Below are 19,702 nucleotides of genomic sequence, written 5' to 3'. Positions count from 1 at the left end.
ATATAATATTGATCTTCAGTGGTCTAAATCTATGTTCACATTAAATTTCCTCTTTGGTGTTGGAGGCCAGATGAATCTTACAAGTGTTAATTTCTTTCAAAAATATTTTATACATTTACTACCTGTCTTCCGATTCCAGAAACACATATCAAACAATTTCATAACGATGGGCTTTTTCCTGTAAGTTGGCCTCAGCACTCTATTTTTTAGAAATAAAAACACAATCATGATAGAATGTGTTTTGTGTTATCTTTTCTTCTGTAGATACTAGAAAACACAGTGCTACAGTAAGGTGCTTAAATTTTAGTATTTTGCCAAGTCCAATAAAACCCTGCACTGATCTGAACTGGCAATTTCTAGAATCTCTGTCACTGAAATAAAAAGGTGCTCTTAAAAACATATTGGACTGGCATGCCAAGGAAGAAAATAAATACCTCTCTCTCCTTTTGCTCTATTAGGCTGCAGCCAGGGGAAGGGGGGCCGAGACCTGCAGAGGCAATGCCAAATGCCTGATCCCACACAAATGCATGAGAACCTGTAAGTAGCTCATCTCCATGACGATCACCATTAAATCCACCCCTCATTGTATGAAAAGGGTAAAGTTGATTCTAATTTTTCATTTCATCCACACTTCCCTATTGGATGAACAGAATTTCACTTGTTCCCCTCACTCTATCCCTTGACTCCTACAAGTTCAAGACAAGGATTCACAGCCCATTCCTAGTCCCCTGGTATGACAAGGTTTCTAATTACAGAGTCGGGGTGCATTATGAAGATAAAACATGGACACGGGGAGTATGCCCCAGCATGTTACATACCCACCTGTACAGCTGCCTTCCAGGTTAAAGTACCCATCTGGGCACTGGAAGAGGCACTGCCCATCCAACAGCACGTGGGAAGGCCAGCAGGCTGTGCAGTTATGCGGGCTCTTCCCTGCACACCCAAAACAGGATTGGTGGCAAGCTGGAAGGAAGATAAAGCAGAGGAGACAATCAGGAAAGCCACCGTTCGACAAAGACAGTAGCTCTGTCCCTCCTGTTAACATTCCTGCATCAATCTAAGTTCTGCACATTCACTGAGTATTTTTCCAAGGACAGGGCACACATCTCACATACTTCTTTCTCAAGGATGTATCCTACGAAGCAGGCGTCTGCGGAACCCAGATTAAGAAAGGCATAAATGCCACAAAACAGAAGTAACCACTTGCAGAGTCATCCATTTCTTTCTTCCCATGTTCCCATTCTTAGAGAATGTCAGATAAAGAACAGCAAGCCACAAACGGGTCTCCTTCCCTCAGGATAGTGCCTCTACCATCACACATCAATGGGCTGCTGATCAGGCTGCTCAAATTAAAGAGAAAGGTGGTGGAAGCCTTACTTACTGACTCCACAAAGGTTTAATATGATGCCTACTCTCTGATGGAGACTGAACATATACAGGTGAGAAGAACTGTCCAGCATTTTGAGCGGCCCAAACTAGCTGCATCAGCAGACACACAAGCAAGTAACTGCAATATAATAAATGGGGGATGGAGTATAACAGAGAATAAGAGCATCACATCACAGCTCCCTGTGACCGTGACTAAGGTATATAATTTCTCAAGGCTCCCTCTTCGTCATGTATAAAATGAGGACATAAACTATACGTACCGTTGTGGACACTACATGGGTTGTTTACCCTGCCTCACTCGTTTCTTCCCGCAAAAACCACAATAAAGCCTCTTGCCCACGTTTCCCCCTCACTCCTTTTGCCTCCTGACCAACTCTAGTGCTTCCCTATATGGCCCCTGCATGATGTGACATGTCCTTCCTCTTGGGAACTGTAATAAACTATCTCTCCTATAGCAATCATCTCTTGATCTTTTGGCCTCACCATATCTGAATAATAACAAAATCTACAATTTGAAACAGCCAGTCATTCACCTCCAATCATTCATTCATTCATTTGTGTCTAAGCCTCAAGTAGGTCTAGGTGCTGGGGAAACAATTGTAAGACAATGCATGCGATGACCCCATGCATTTCAGGCCACCTTCTCTCCAATGCACAAGATTCACAGCCTGCAGGGACACTACCTTCAGTCTCCTCTTTGCCTCCTCTGCCCCCTCTATCAAACAACTGGAAGATTTAGAGAACAGCAGTTTGGAAGAACCAGATGGGATTTGACCCCACTGAGGTGTCCATTTCCACCAACCCCCAATAAAAATGCAAATTTCAATCTTTGATTTATGTGGGGCTGTTACAAGCTAGGATGTCCTGGTCCAGCAGTTTAACTGGTTGTTAAAGTACGAAACTCCCAGTATATGGCTGGTATATGATGCTGTCCTAAGCCTTCTGGTACTCCACCCTGGTACCCTGCCTCATCCATAACCCAGAACCTAAAGGTTTACCACCCGTACCAGGAGGCCTCCAGGACCCTGCTCCTGAGTTAAGGCCAGGACCCATTTGGATTGGGCAATACACCCCACCTTACTGGTTGATAACATTTTGATTATCCTCCCTGGATACACTGCAGAACTTTCTATCTATTCAACAGTATTTATTAGTCTATGAAAAACAGAGCCAGAGTTCCACGTTTTAAAATAATTTCCTTTTTTTTTTTTTTACATTGCCTTGTTAACAACTCTAATAGCACAAGTCACAGTAATTTTTTTCCAAGTATTTTCAGAATCACTGGGAAAATATTTCCTCTTTAAAAAAAATAGAATAGGTAAGCAAATATTATAAAAGAAGGGTACACATTAGCTCATTATTTAAGACGTTTAACGCAAAGTGAAACAGCATGTAATAGAAAGTCAGGTGGCAATATGTCAGAAAACAGCTAAATTATACTGTCAACATGAAGCCTTCCAGGATGATGTGGGGAAGCAACATACTTCTACATACTTAAATATATTTATGATAATACTAATATGTTCATATTAGACTTTTCAAGATTGCTAAAATCTCTAGCTCTTCCTCTTATACCTCCTTAATAAATAGGAAATCAAAGCATGTCATTGTGGAACTGAAAACTGGGAGATGAATTAACGCATTATGAGCACACAACTTATTTCATCTCATTCCATTCGGTCACAAAATCAATGTGATAACCTGGTTCAATGTGAATAAAGATTGTTACTGAATTATATAAAACAAGAAAGCAATGAGGACAAATGAGTTGAAAGGCTGATGGGCCAAGAATTCCAGGAGAAAGGCCCTTTGCCTCCCAGTAGATTTTAGAAATAAGCCTCACTGGACATCCCCACGGCAGACTTCAGAACTGCCTTCGTTAGTAATGTTTAAGAACCAAATAGATAATGAGCTAGTTAGTTGCTGTGTGGCACAGAGGGAAAAAGATATGCTGGGTGACCTTCCTCTCAATGTATTTTTTTCTTTATGATACTCTCTTTCTGTAACTACAGGCATTTGCATCTTTTAAAAAAGCTCATGAAACTTCAATTCTGGGCTGGTTTTGGAAACGTCTACACTATTTCAGTGACTTTTGTGAGGGTCTATCATGCTATGGAATGATTTCATAGCAGCATTTCTGGTTTGAAGTCTAAGATCCTTCAAAGAAGGGGCTTCCCTGGTGGCGCAGTGGTTGAGAGTCCGCCTGCCGATGCAGGGGTCACGGGTTCGTGCCCTGGTCCGGGAGGATCCCACGTGCCGCGGAGCACCTGGGCCCGTGAGCCATGGCCGCTGGGCCTGCGCGTCCGGAGCCTGTGCTCCGCGGCGGGAGAGGCCACAGCAGTGAGAGGCCCGCATACAGCAAAAAAAAAAAAAAAAAAAAAAAAAAAAAGACTAACTCCATTACAGGGCATATATGTAAGAGATCTGAAAAAAAGTTCTATGAATAATTTCTCCATGTAACACTACATTTTTAGAGAGTGGCTTTCTGGTTGATGGCTGAGTATATTTCTGAAAAAGCATAACTGAGCTGCTTAAGCACTAATAGTGTCAGTATTAAAAGTGTCCTCAGATGGTTGTAAGTTCCAGTCAACCGGACTCCAGTAAAAAGTTTACCTCAAACAATTAAAACATATCAATTTTTGTTCATTCTATTTTCTATTTAAATTTCAGACAGTGAACACTACTACTTTTTTTTTCTTTTTAATCATATAAAAAGTGGGCCAGCATCCCAATTTTCATATATAAAATTTCCTGGCTTTTCAAGTCAAAACAATTTTTGGAGGTAGACGTCTTTCAAATTATGATGTAAACATCAAAATCCTCTAGGATATGCAGTAGGAATACTGTGATGAGGGATGAACGTTAAAAGGAGTGAAGTGAAATAAAATCGCTCTCTCTTTCCCTCACCCTTCTTTTCCTTCTTCTTTCTTTTTTTAATGAACATGATCTAACCTACCTCCCCAACACTGCACTGGATTGGGAACCCTTAAAGAGGAAAAATCACATCTCCATCTCTGTGACTCCCGCAATACCTGTCCCGGCATGTCACAAGTTCTCAGTAAATGAGTTTCTGCTGACTGAAAGGGTGGGAAAGTAGGAAGGGTGGGGGGCAGAGTAGGTGGATGGAAACACTGACAGATACTTCTAGGTCTCCTTTCTCTTCGATCTTTTCTTTTCAGCCCTTCTCTGTTTATGTCATGAATACTGGAGCTTCCCCAAATTGTACCCTCTCCCCTTTTCTTCTCACTCTTGGGCAAACATCCAAAGCTTTAATGATGACCTCCATGCAGGTGAGTCCCAGATTTATGCGTACAGCTGTGACTTTTACCCTGAACTCTAATCACATAAATCGAACTGCCTAAGGGATATCTCTGCTTGGTGTTTCACCGGTATCTCATGTGCCTCATTCCCCCAATACTACCAGAATCCATTTCCAAGCTCAATTGCTATCTACTTGTTATAAATTATGGCATCACTTTCCCTCTGTCCAAACTGTACTCACTATCCACCTCCAACCCAACATCCTACCCCCTACCTGGTCTTTCTTTTGCATTCCCTGGCTCACCTTTACTCCACCATTCACCAAGACACTCATGCTGAGATCCTTAAGACTTCTACTTTTCCATCACCACAACACAGCCAAGGTAGGTTGACTTCCACTTCATAAATCTCTGTCTAATATCCCAATTTAACCACCCCCATGGCTCCTTAGTGTAGACCTTTAACATCACTCCTCATGTGGATTATAGTAGCAGCTTTCTAACCAGCCCCACCGTTTCTCCCAACTTACCTACCACACCACGGCCAGAGAGATCACTGTAAAATGCAAACTGACCAAATGATTCCCCTCCTTAAAATATTTTATTGGTTCTCTAAAAGCTGTAGCATCTAAACTCCTCAGCACAGCACATACAGCCCTTCATGACAGGACTCATCCCCATGTCTCCAGTATCACTCCCTACAACTCACCCTTTGGACTTTATACTGCAGGAGTACCAAATGCATGATGCTTCTCCAGATACGCCATGCCTTTGCACTTGCTCTTTCCCTGGCCTAGAATGCCCTTTCCCACCTTCTTCCCTGGTGAATTCCCATTAATCCTCCACAGCCTGATGATATGGTTTTCCTTTGCAAATCTTTCCTCATACCCTCTCCCCTCGACAGTCAGTCTCCTTGTTTGTGTTCTTCCTGTATTTTGTGCCTACAGCCATTACAACCTGTATCATGTTCTTTTAATTACTTGTTCAGTGTCAGTCTTCTCAACTTGATCATGTTTTCCTTAAGGTATGGTCTATATCTCTTTCGACTTTCTATCCCCAAAGCCTAGCACACCCATGCTATAAAAGCAAGAAGGGGAAAGTGAAGCAGATGGAACATTTCTAGAAGGCATGCATTTGTACAGCTTATGTCAGCACTCCAGGGAGTACATTAAAGACTGTTGCTTAATACAGATGCTATGTATTTTATTTAATTAATGCAAGGGAATCCCAACTTCATAAATCGTAACATACTGTTAAGCAGAGCACGCCGACCCCTCCCTATTTATTTCTTTAATTAAAGGTCTGTGCCTTAAGGCCTTTGGTGAATCTTAAGAACTAAATAGATCAAAATACCACAGTGTACTTTATTTCTTCCCATTCACCCAAAGCATGTTAATTAATTAATCAAAGTAGTCAATGAATTTTCTTATTTAAAAAAAAAGAAATGGGCATTCTGGTCCAAGATGGCAACATAGGAGGCTCCTGAATTCACTTCCTCCCATGGTCATACCAAATCTACAGCTACACACAGAACAATTCCCTCTAAAAGAAATCCAGAAACTAGCTGAGCAACTCCTACACATTAGATGAATGAGGGGAAAAAAACCCACATGAAAACGGGTAGGAAGGCAGAGACATACAATCAGGAGGGAACTCACAATGCCCCGCTTCTCCCTGAGGAGTTAAGGGTTTAGAACTAACATCTAGCACCCCAACTTTAAGACTTCCACCTGAGAAATGGGACCCCAAAACTCTAACTCTGAAAGCCAAAAGGGCTTGAATCCAGAAAACCTCTAAGACTAGAGCATACAAAGAAACAGTGCTTTACAAGCTCCCTAGGATATGTGGTGGTTGTCCCCCCAGGGCTCAGGGCAGAGGCATCAGTCAGAAATGCCCATCTCCCAGTCTTTTCCTGAAAGAGACCTATTTGCATACATTAAAAGCTGCAGCCTGAGGGTAGGGCTTCTACTTTAACACACACGTAGAGGCTGAGTGCCTGCAATCCTCTTCTGAGACCTGGGTGGGAGGTCAGGCCCTCCCTTTGCCCGGCTCCAGGTCACTCTTTCTTCCTGGAAAGAGCCTGTGTGCACTTCCAGTGCCCTGGCTTTTGTGGCTGGTGCCCAGAGGACACAGCCCTTGATGGCCTGACTCTGGTGATCAGCAGGGCTGATCAGCAGGGCTTCCGTAGGACTGTAGCAAACAGAGGAACAGCTCTTAAGTGGCTACCCATGTCCTAGGGGCTCAGTGCAGAGGGAGTGGACAGAAAACCCACCTCCCAGACTTTCTTTGAAAGAGGTTCATTTGCACACTTTAGAAACCGTTGCAGAAGGGTCCAGATCCAATCAGCCAGCATCTAGGTGCTGACTGAGATCCTCCCTTTTGAGACTGGGACGGGGCTTTGCACACCCTCAACCACTGAGTGCCACTGAGAACAAAGAAAGTGACTTGGACAATCACAAAAGTTTAAGAGACAACCAAGAGCTAGAGCTAGGCTGAATGATAAGGTTCAGACAACAGACTGGTGATTGTTGGGGGGCAGGGAAGGCTGAGGGGAGGGAAAATGAGTGAAGGTGGTCAAAAGGTACAAACTTCCAGTTATAAGACAAATAAGTTCTGGGGAATCTAATGTACAGCATGGTAACTATAGTTAACAATACTGTATTGTGTGTTTGAAAGTTGCTGAGAGTAAATCTTAAAAGTTCTCATCACAAGAAAAAAAATTGCAACTATGTGAGGTGATGGATGTCAACTAAACCTACTGTGGTGATCATTTTGCAACATAAACATATATCAAATCATTATGTTGTACAGCTTAAACGAATACAATGTTATATATCAATTATATCTCAATAAAACTAGAAAAAAAAATGGATACCAGACCTGTATTGATTTTGTGCAATTTTGCCCCATGCAGTACGAGCCGTCTAAGGAGGCAATACTATCTTCAAGACTGAAAAATAAGGCTTGGAAAAATTTAGTTGCTAAAATTTCCCTGATGTTTCCCTGACCAAAGCTCTGTGATCATTCTAAGTTTAATGAAAAGCCCACTGGGATGTTTATTATCTCTGCATTCTTTTTTGAAGCACAATGTTTCTACTGACATCATACGTTAGAAGATATGTAGGTAAAATTCATTATTGTACTACAGAGTTCATTTTAATTTTTTTATTAAATATTTATTTGGCGGTGCTGGGTCTTAGTAGTGGCATGCGGGATCTTTCTTTTTAGTTGTGGCATGAGGGATCTTTCTTTTCAGTTGCGGCACGTGGGATCTCGTTTCCTGACCAGGGATCAAACCCAGAGTCCCTGTATTGAGAGTTTGGAGACTTAACCACTGGACCACCAGGGAAGTCCCCAGAGTTCATTTTTAAAATAAAACTTGTAATTTCCTCAAAATTATATTATCTTGAACCCTCTTGCTGAACTGTATGGGAATTGAAAAAATCCATCATTAATTTGCCACAGAATCGGGGCAATTATGTGGGTAGTCCAATCATCCCAGTTCATATCCCACGCTGCCCCACCACTGCCAAGTTGTTGGCATGGTGATTGAGTTGGACCATTAATTGAAATGGCCTGGCCTGAAATTAAATTGTAAAGCTCTAGGGCAAAATGAAGAACAAAGGATCTAGGCTTGGAAAGAAGGAAATATTTCCTAAGCAACCATGTCCTCTATTAGAGACCAGGATCCCCCACTGCTAAACTATTATTTAGTTGGTTCATTCTAGGCCTCACTTTCTTCATCTATAAAATGGGAGTAAATATAAACACACATGATTTCCAATCAAATTCTTGGCTGTATGGAATTTTATAAACAATAAAGTGATAATATATGTGTGTGTGTGAATAACTGTAAGAATCTATATCAAAAGTTTAAAAGAGATAGAAGATAGAAGGGTTATCGGTAGGATTTAACAGATAAAATAAAGGACACCTAGTTGATTTGAATTTCAGATAAAGAGTGAAAAATATTTTAGAATATCTCAGGTAATACTTGGGCATACTAAACATTTCATTTTTTATGTGCTAAATATTTTTATTTCCTAATCCTATATTTGTTATATAATCATCTTCCTGATTTACTGAGGCTTTTCCTTATAAGAAGAATAGATCATGATTTTTAAAAAAAGAATCAATTGTGGACCTAGTTAGACAGATTTTCAGCGAATAACCGTGATCATATTTTTTCTCCTTTGACATTTTGACATGATAAATTATCTAATAGATATCTCAATATGAGCTGATCTATACAGTATTAAAATAACCTTATATAAACATTAAAACTTTTAACATAGTTCTGAATTCAGTTTGATCTTTTTAAAGGAATTTTATCTAGAATCTATAGTTTTTTCTTTCTAATGCTCTAATTTTGGCATTAGTGTTATGCTGGACCCAAAACCAAGTGTATTCTAAAATATACTATCTTCTTCTGTGCTCTGGGATTTTATAATCTTATAAGATTTACTTATTTGGGTTTTAGATGGTTTTAATAACTCACACATTAAACTGTCTAAGCTTAGTCCTCCTTCTGAGGAAGTTCTTTGTTAACCTTTTCCATTTTATGTATGACTTTTGATTTACTCAGGCTTTCTATGTCTTCTTGGGCTGATTTTGGCAATCAATCTTTTCCTTTGAAGTAATTTGATGGAGGCTTTCAAAATTTTAGCATTGAATTTTACATCAGATTTTTTTAAAATCCTGTGTTTGTATTTGCTAAATCTGGGTAACCTAGTAATAGATGTTTTTGGTTTTTTTGTCTATATTTTTAAAGTTTCTGTAATATGTAAAATGCATGCAATGAGAAGAAGTAAAAATTGGGATTTTTTTTTTAAACTGCTATCGTTAGAAAGAACTTACACCAGTGATATGATAAAGTGGTGTAGTTATCCTTCTTTAATTAGAGGCTTTGCTTACTCAAACTATGGTCTGTGGACCAGGAGTATCAGCCTCACCTGGAACATGTTATAACCGCGGAAGCTCAGACCCCACCCCAGACCTACAAAATCTGAATCCACGTTTTAATAAGATTCTCAGGAGTTTCCTATGAGAAGTTTTTCTCTACAGAGAGACCTCAGCCAAAAACTGGGTCTTCAAAATAGTTGAATCCCTTAAATGAAAAAAAAAAAATCCTCAGCAAGAGTGGAAGGAGAACTTCTGCTTTTTTATATAAACTCACTCTTTTATATAATCTCCTGATTATATAAACTTCTAAAAAAAATCCTAATTTTTATTTTTTCTCATTGCATGCATTTTACATATTACAGAAACTTTAAAAATACAGACAAAAAACCAAAAACATCTATTACTAGGTTACCCAGATTTAGCAAATACAAATACAGGATTTTTTAAAAGGAGATCCTGAGACTGAGTTGAGCAGTTTGACCTGATCTTAAGGATACCCGTAGGAGAGAGGAGAGACCTCCCAGTGACAGGAGTCCCAGGTCCTTCCTCCTGTCCATCCACCCCGGGCTGCCCAGTCACTAAACGACTCCAGAAGTCACCAGTCACATAAATTACCATGAGAATAGTGCCCCTGAGTTGGGCAACGTAGGGGTCCCTACCCAGCTCTACCCTGAAGACCTTATTAGACTCACACCAGCTCCCAGAGGCATGGAAACGTAGTGTGGAAGATGAATGAAAAAGTAAGGGATGGTCCTTGATCTTGTTTTGGAAGGCCTGGTTTTTTGTTTTTTGGGGGTTTTTTTGCAGTACGCGGGCCTCTCACTGTTGTGGCCTCTCCCGTTGCGGAGCACAGGCTCCGGACACACAGGCTCAGCGGCCATGGCTCACGGGCCCAGCGCTCTGCGGCATGTGGAATCTTCCCGGACCGGGGCACGAACCCGTGTCCCCAGCATTGGCAGGCGAACTCTCAACCACTGCACCACCAGGGAATCCAGGCCTGTTTTTTTTTTATTAATTTGTTTTGTTTTAATTGTGCAAGGGTACTGACAGGTGTTTCTTGGGGTTTTTGTTTGTTTTAGAAACTAGAATCTGTCAGTGCTAGTGAGTAATTAGTTAAACAGGTGAAATGAACTCTGGATAAATTACTGAAGTCCTTCTTTTAACTAATACTCAAGATTAATATTTAAACATGTACAATTTTGGTGGAGTACTGAAAACACCTCCAAATTATCTTCTACAACTAGTAGATTTTATTTCGTACCAGCAATTCTAGCTACACTTTGAAAACACAGAGTCTGTGTATAAAAGAAGCATAAAGTCAAAGCTCCATCTTCTGAAGTATCCAAGTTCATTTCTGAGAGTGAGCAAAAAACGCAGGAAAAACATATGCAGGTTTCTGTCCCCATCTCACCAAAGTACTGCTGCTTTGGAGCCTACCTCAGCCCACCCCTCTGTCTTCCCCATCCCCCTGATGTGGGTTTCATAGCACAGACCACTAGCCAAGTGTATGTCATGGGTTTCGTTGCTGCTGTTGTTATTCATTTATTCCTTTCTGTTTCTGTCACTAGAATATAAATTCCATGAGAGCAGGGATTTCATCTGACTCATTCACGAGGGCACCCCAAGTCCCTAGAAAACGCCTGGCACCCAGGGGAGACTCAGGAAACATTTGTAGAAGGAATGAATGAAGACAGACTGTTCTCCAGCTAATAATAAACGATATTCTCTTTGGTCACTGTTTGTTAATTTTCTATTTTTTCATCCTTCAGTCACAGACTTGGATCTTAGTCAAATATCTTGAGTAAATTTGCTTCGTCTTCCACTAGATAATTCTTGGGTTTGGCATGTAGCTCAGAGTAGAAACTTTTATAATAACTTCTGACAATTTTCAGATTCTAAAGTAAATTGTTTCTTCCTGTAATGCACCTGCCTCTCACTTTCATTAGCCGCGGTAATATTCTAATCCCTTTGTGCTGCAGCCTCAGATAAAGGAAGAGGGAGAGTTCCAGAAAACAGTTGTTTTTTTCTTCTTTATAGAAAAGCACTTGAGATGAAAAGGTCTGTAAAAATCAACTCTCAGTGGCACACACAAAAGCTCCAACCTTTTAAAACGCTCCTTAAAGAGGAGAGGGTATTTCTCGTGTGTGTGAGGAGTGCCCAATGCATTCTCACAGGGCTCCCAGGCCTGAGTTCTGAGACGAGGCTTCGGCAGAATTGCAGATGGAACAGATTGTGGGAAGGCAGAAAGGTTGCCAGAGTTACAGGATGAGTGACAGGAAATACATCAATCAACACACTTAATACTCAGGAAGGTTGGTAACAATTGGTGGTTGCACTCAGTTTCCCAGTGGAATCCTGGGCAACTCATCCTCTTTCTACCACTTTCTCATCACTAATAAATTGAGTACAACAATCTCCCTAGCAGAGATTGCATGGGATTTGGGAGTAAATGTGAGTAGAGAGCTATATGTGTGATACTTAACAATATTGTGTGAATTAGCATAAAATCTCGGGGCTACAAGGTCCTCAAGAGGTCAATCTAGCCCTTTCACAGGGGACCATAATTAAATCATTCCAGAGGGATTCGATTCTAATCTTTTTTAAAAGGTGTCTGTAGGAGCTTCCCTGGTGGTGCAGTGGTTGAGAGTCCGCCTGCCAATGCAGGGGACACGGGTTCGTGCCCCGGTCGGGGAAGATCCCACATGCCGCGGAGCGGCTGGGCCCGTGAGCCATGGCCGCTGAGCCTGTGCGTCCAGAGCCTGTGCTCCGCAATGGGAGAGGCCAAAGCAGTGAGAGGCCTGCGTACCGCAAAAAAAAAAAAAAAAAAAAAAAAAAAAGGTGTCTGTAAAAGGGATTCCCAGAACATTCCTCTTGGTCAAGGATGCTTTCTGAAATTTAAGACATCTCAATCCTACAGCATTGTAATGCTGTGCTTTTGCCCTTTCAGCAACCATATTATAGTAGCACGCTGGTGTAGTGCATGGCTACTGAAGCCTGGCTGACTCAGGTCCCCACTGGACTCTACTCTGTACTGGCTACATGACACTGAGCAAGTTACAGCCTTAACTTCTTCTAACCTAAGTTTCTTCACTGACTTCATAAGGCTGGTATCAGGACCTAGTGAAAATAAAAACAAATAAGGCACTTCTCACAGTGTCTGCATCATGGTGTGCACTAAATCAACAGGAATATTATTTTCTGGCTGAATAACCCTGGTTAGTCTAATTTTTATTAACAATTTAACTTTTAAAGTGTTCATTATTTTTGTTTCTCTTTTCTGATCCCTCTCTAAATTCCCTATTTTTCATTTTTAAGAAAGGGATCAAAATCACAGCCGGAGGTTAGCCACTCTGAGTAGCCTGGGAAGATTTCTTCTTTATTTGTCCTAGGATCAGAAGGGAAGGCTGTGTGGTGTGTGCTTTGGGAAGGCATTGGGACTCTTAGTGACAAAGATTCTCATATTTTGTAAGTGGCTGTGGAAACAGAGCCACGAGAGTTTAAGGGACCATGGAAAGTTTGGGCAGTGCATATATGGGTGGAAACCAGCATGTCTGGGGACTAGAGACCCTCCTAGAATTTTAGACACCATGTAAAACCCCTGGAGCCTGGTGCATCCCAGGGAGCAGCGGGCTACCCTTATAATGTTCGTGAATACTTGAGTATATGGACCAAAATTTATACCAAGTGATCATGGGGGGGCTTTACAATTTACTAAGCACTTTCACACTCTGTACCTCCTTTGATCCTGGCAAAAAGCTTGTGTGAAAGATAATTATCCCTATTCTAATGCTGTGGATGCAAAGGCTCAGACAGCTTAAGTGTCTGGCCTGGGGTCTCTGTATTCCAATCCTGCATATTTCTACTATGCAGTTTAACTCACTGTGTCCAAAATCTTTTAACCTAACCTTGAAATCCAGCATTTCCACGTTGGAGTACATTCCGATGTAAAACTGAAGCCACTTTAAATTTTAAGCTTGTTATACAAAATTGAGTCTGCAGTATGCTTACAATTATGTTGCAAAAATAAAAACTCAAAGCTTACAGGAAAAAAGACTCAGATATATTGTAGCAAAATGGTAAAGGCAACTGGGTTTAGCTGGTAGATGGTGGGCAGATTACTTTTTTACTTTTTTCTACATTCAAAGTTTTCCTTGATAAACATATGTTTACAATGAAAAATATAAGTAGAATTTTTTTCCAAGTAGCTTGAGAGTTAAAAATTTCGTCCAACAGCAAGGAACCTTCTTGTACGAGCAGAGGGGGGCCTCCCCTACCTCCCAAGAAATTATATGTATCTCCCCCTTCATCTCATCTTCAACCACTTATAGATGACCCAGCTCTGAGTCAAATTATTCAGGATGGCATCAATTCTCTGTAGATGATATGCCAAAACGATGGCAGGAATCACTTCTAAATTTTGACAGAAGTCCAGATTTTGCCCTGAAGAGACCAATTCATATTAAGAGTAGCAGATTAGAACAAATAATAAATGGAATTCGACAATGAGTTCTGGGTCTGTCTCGGTTACTCATACTGTCTCTGAAAGAATTCCCACCAGGAATTTCTGAGAATGTAACTCGGGGGACAGTGGGGTAAAAGCAACTAGCTCTTTAAGATCACCTATTATGCACAAAGGGAAGGAGGACATCAGTGGGGGCCACTCTTTTGCACGTCGGTCTTTTCTGCTCCATCCACAAGCATCCAGGAGCCACTGTAATGGGAAAGCCAAGATCTTCTGGCTTTGGTCCCACCTCAGGATCCCTCAAGAGGTAAGCCCAGAAGCTACCTAACATTTCCTCAAATCAGGCTTACTCACCTTCACACAGCCCAGTGTTCTCCAAGTAAAACTGGGCTCTGCACTGGGACAGACACTCGCCAGAGGTGATGTTTGCCCCAGAGAGCTGCTCAATGTGCAGTCCTTCCTCTGGCTTCTTACACTGGGTGCAGTGAGAGCGCTCTGGACCCACACAAGTCAGGCAAGAGGAATGACAGCCTGCCAAGAGGAATAAAATGCAGGAAAAATCCAAGGATCAGATAGATGTTGCAACCAAGAGGAGTCCCTAATTAAGTCAAAATCGCTCAAAAAAGTACACCAGATACGTCTTTTCAGGAAACTGTTTTTCTAATGTTCTATACAAAGCCCAAGGTGATAATAACAATATCTGTTAGAGGCCAAATGAGGGTGATGTTAACTAGTCACATGTCTCAGGTCCTGGAAGGGGGTACCAGGCTATATCATGGGGGGGGGGCGGGGAAGCAAACTGGACAATATTGGCTTGGTTCTCCAGAGATTCATATACAGTGGGTGACAATTTAACATTACAGCCTCAGTTTTCATGGGAGATTTTAAGAAGCATTCCTATAAGGTCCATTACTGTATTTTGTGCAAAAATGGTAGTTGTGTTACTGTCTATTATGGCATCCATCACTCACTATAGAGGGGTCCAGGCAACAAATTTATCTTGGAATTTATGTGAGGAAAGGCAGCTTTTCTAGACAAGGAAGAGGCCCCTTTAGAGAAGCAGCAAGCATTTGACAATCCATCACAGTTTCTGGTTTTCCTTGGCTACTGGTGAAAATCAGAGCCAAAGAGAGTACTCGAAATCTCTCCTGCCCACATTCTGATGTAATGAACTCTACTGTCCTTTACAAGATTCTCTAAATTTTCTTTTTCAGAATATTTATTGCAGCATCCCTGTTTTAAATATATTTTTCTTGTAACTATTCTCACATTCTTTTCCAAGGTGCCCTAAGTATAAGTAAACATAAATCAACCTTACTTAATTAAAATGTTTGCTCCCGATGTTCTAGTTTCAAAAGGCTCAAATGAGACTGTCCTCCCAATGAGCCCAAAGCCTTTTTGGCAAACAGTTATTGAAGATTTTCCATTTTCCTCAACCCAGAGGCATTGCTAGTAACTCTCAGTTTGCTCAACAGTATCATTAACAAAAAGAAATTCTTCAGGGAAAAACAAAATGAAGACTAAGAAAAACATTAGCAATGGTCAGAGAACAGAAAAAGAAGGAAATAAGAGTTGGGTTGTTTTAATGTACCACGGTAAAGGGAATGACATTCCTCCCAAGAATGGCCAGAAATAGGGAGGGTGGGAGTGAGGGTGATGCAAGAGGGAAGAGATATGGGAACATATGTATATGTATAACTGATTCACTTTGTTGTAAAGGAAAAACTAACACACTATTGTAAAACAGTTATACTCCAATAAAGATGTTTAAAAAAAAAAAAAAAAAAGAATGGCCAGAAAAATCATACCCTTTTGAGTGTCTTCACAAATATTCAAATGTGATTTTTCAGATTATCCCTCGGTAATGAAAAAAAAGCATATAATGCATACATAACCATATAGGATACACTAGAAGAAAAGTTGCCCCCAAAAGTAACTTATATCTATGTCCTTGTGATAGGAAAGTCTCTCAAGCATGATGATGACGCCGGTGATACCTTTGCAGATCCCGTGGTCAGGGTAGAAGCCCTCTCCACAGTTGGGCAGACAGTGGCCTTGGCGCAGGGCCTGGGGGTAGATGCAGGCTGTACAGTGAGAGGCCGAGGGTCCTGAGCAGCTGGCACACGAGTTGTGACAAACTGAGGAAGAAAGGAAGAGGGGAACACAATGGGACTGAGGTGACTAGGACGCCTACTTCTTGGCCAGGCTCCTTATGTGCTAGGAAGCCTTCTCATCTATCACTCAATCTCCCTTCAGCTATTGCACAAAATCAAGAGATATATGTGTTCGAAGGTAGTTATAGCACCAGAACTGCCCACATTGCCCCTTTATCCATCTTTCACCATGTTCTATCAATTATTTATTAGCTACCCTTTATTTATGTTTGTATTAAGTGTTTTATACATATTGCCACTTTTAACCTTCACAGCAACATTATGAGGTAGGTATTATTAACCCCATTTTACAGATGAGAAAACCGAGGTCTTGGGGAGTTAAAAAATTTACCCAAGATCGCAGAGTTAATTAGTAGCAGAGCTGGGATTTAGCCCTAGGTCTGTCTGAACCTAAAACTCCCATGTGAATAGGGGAGAGGGGAAAGTTCATGGATCTGGATGCTGGGAGCACTGGAATTTTGACAGGCCTATCCCTTAACTTATGCCCTTAGCCAAGTCTGGGTCTCCCCTGGCCTAGTTTCCTTGGCATATGTATGGCAAGAGGTTGGACTAAATGGTCATTTAAGACACTTACAACTGGACATTTTAGGATTCTAAGTAAGAATTATATTAAAGAATCTGACCACTGTGTATGGCAATGTCAGGCATGCGTCTCTGCTGCTTTTGTCCTGGTTGGTAACAGTGGGACATCTCTGGCTCCAAGAGGCAGATGGTACCATGCTGTCCTAAGGGATAGGAGTGAGATACTGCAAGAAGGCTCTGGAGGACCATGGTCAGGAGCTGGGAGAGGGGAGTGTGGGGACAGGATCAGACCGTTGAGGGCAGGATATTGAGGAAAAGGGATGAACACTGTATAAGTAAAGAGGTTGGCAAACAAACAGGAGGTTAATAAGACAAGGTGTGGGACAGGTGTAAATATCCTGCCAACAGGTGGGAATAAGAATACGTGTGTTTGCTTTGGAGAAGAAGGGCAATCAAGGTGTCCTAGGCAACAATAAGTTCCCATCTCAAATGGGAATGTTTTGTAGTTTAAGTTGTATAAATCTGAAAGAAACACTATATAAATAGCACATAAAACCAAATTTTTAATAGGTACACACTTAAGCTTTATAATCTACCTAACTTGATTTACTTTTTAATTTTATTTTTGTGATGTGCTGTAGTTGCCAATATATGTGCTTATAAATGCCATCTATGGAATGATTCTGTCACACCTACAACCCGAGTTAGTGAGTTTACACAAGGATTGTGTAAAGATCTTAAAGATGTTCTTGGCATTTCAAAAAGATCCAGTGATCTCTAACGATGAGATCACTGGAGATCTAATGTGTACCAGATACACACAGGTTCTATAAGGAAAAGATATTCCTTTCAACTTGCCATTTTTCCATCATGCACACAAACTTCCAAATGAGCAGCATACAGCACCATCTATAATCAAACATGTATTAAATACTTTTTTGATGATGATTATGATGATGATGACGATGATAACAATTACCCATGTCTTACCTTTGCATCTGCCAGTGGCATCAGCATAGTACCCACCAGGACATTCAGAAATGCATTTCCCATCATGCAACACAGTCTTCTCAGCACAGGTAAGACATCTGGGACTACTGGGGCCACAACTCTTACAGGACTGATCACAAGCTAAGGGGGAGGAAAACCCATCAAAGAAAATCAATAATGAGCAAAGGGAGCAGTGAAAGTCTACTCTTTACAACATCCATAGTTGGTATCAACATAGGAATCACATTCTTTGGCTGCTCAGCTAAGTTTTATTTCCTTGATTCCAACATTTCTGTTTTTGCAGTTGAAGGAGAAACAAATAATTATTCATTAAACTAAGCATAACAAATACTCTGAGGCCCACCTACCAGTGTATCCAATTTAATATGGGATTTAAAGTCAAAACAGCTGGACTTTCCTGGTGGTGCAGTGGTTGAGAGTCCACCTGTCAATGCAGAGGACACGGGTTCGAGCCCTGGCCTGGGAAGATCCCACATGTGGCGGAGCAACTAAGCCCGTGCACCACAACTACTGAGCCTGCACTCTAGAGCTCATGAGCCACAACTGCTGAAGCCCGTGCGCCTAGAGCCTGTGCTCCGCAACAAGAGAAGCCACAGCAATGAGAAGCCTGCGCACCGCAACAAAGAGTAGCCCCTCTCGCCACAACTAGAGAAAGCCCACAAGCAGCAACAAAGAACCAATGCAGTTAAAAATTTAAAATATAAATAAATAAATATATTTATTTAAAAAAAAAAAGTCAAAACAGCCTTGGTGGTAGGGTTGCCAGATTTAGCAAAAAAAAATGCTCAGTTAAGTTTGAATTTCCAGATAAATAATGAATACTTTTTCAGTTTAAGTTTGTCCCCAATATTTCATCCTATGTTTTATCTGACAACCCTGGTTGGAGAGAGAATTCAGGAATTCAGAGTTCTACTAAGCAAGGTCATGCTACAAAATTTGGTTGAAATCATTGAACTTCACACAGCCTTCCAGGATATACTCATTCACTTATCCATTCATTTAGCCCCCCAGACATTTCTTAAGCTCTGTGTCAAGTACTGTGCCAGGTGGTAGAGACACAAAACCCAAATCAACTTGGTCTCTGCTTTAAGGGGTTTGTTAAGTCTACCAGAGGGAGATAAACATATGCAATATTAGCAATATTAAACATATCACTCAGATTGGTCTGTATAGACACAATACAAATTTCAACAGAATGTGTGTGGGGTAGGAGGTATGGAAGGTTAAGAAAGGATTCATAGAAGAAATGACCCTTGAGCATTGTCTTGGAAAGCAAGTCAGAGCATGCCAAGCTGATGGGAACGTACTCCCAGCTGAAGCCGCAAGGCGAGTACAGGCCCAGAGCTTGGGAAATCCTGGGAAACAGCAGTTCATTCGGCTGGAAAAGTGGGAAGGGCCAGATTATGGTAACCTGTATGCCAAACTCTATAGTCTAGATTCTCATCCTATGAAAGACGTTCGTAGGCCCTACACAGATTTAAACAAGGTAAAAATATGGCTATGTTTGTGTATAAGAAAGATCAGTTTGGCTTTAGTTTGGAGGGGTGAGGAAGGAGAGTTGGGGGCCTTGCTGGAATAGCGTGGCAATGCTCACAGAACAAGATGAATGGGAGCTGAATCAAGGCTGTGAATGAGGTGATGGATTTATGAGCTGTGTAGGTGAAAATGTCTCAGATGGCTGCCTGGGCTCTGGCATGGAGACAAGTGATACCACTCAAGGAACACAAAAAGGAGAGTGGGGGATTATGACAGACTCAGTTTGGGATACGCACAGTCCAATAAACGGCCGATTTAGAGTTCTGAGACTCAGGGGAGAGGCTTGGGGGTCATCACATAGGGGTTGTTGAAATCAGAAATCAGTTGATTTATTCAGTAAAAACATGAAGGATAAGAAAGAAGTAGTCAAGGATCTGGAGAGCACCAAAATTTGCTGAAAAAATAAAAAAACTAGCAAAGGTAACTAAAAAGAAATGATCCAAAGG

The 19,702-nt window shown here is 41.2% G+C and overlaps 1 protein-coding gene across 2 annotated transcripts in view; it reads right to left on the bottom strand.

The window, feature by feature from the left end:
- FRAS1 (Fraser extracellular matrix complex subunit 1) overlaps window positions 1-19,702 on the bottom strand; it is a 450,824-nt gene that overhangs the window by 194,135 nt on the left and 236,987 nt on the right. For both annotated transcript variants that reach the window (XM_059065863.2, XM_067035878.1), the window contains 4 exons: window positions 17,700-17,840; window positions 16,011-16,151; window positions 14,368-14,544; window positions 823-963 (listed from right to left, as the gene is read on the bottom strand). In XM_059065863.2, coding sequence (XP_058921846.1) covers window positions 823-963; window positions 14,368-14,544; window positions 16,011-16,151; window positions 17,700-17,840 — 600 coding nt within the window. The remainder of the gene's footprint in view (window positions 1-822; window positions 964-14,367; window positions 14,545-16,010; window positions 16,152-17,699; window positions 17,841-19,702) is intronic.

The sequence above is a fragment of the Kogia breviceps genome, chromosome 6 (assembly GCF_026419965.1).
Source record: "Kogia breviceps isolate mKogBre1 chromosome 6, mKogBre1 haplotype 1, whole genome shotgun sequence".
NCBI lineage: Eukaryota > Metazoa > Chordata > Mammalia > Artiodactyla > Physeteridae > Kogia > Kogia breviceps.
This window is presented reverse-complemented; position numbering and strand designations above follow the sequence as displayed.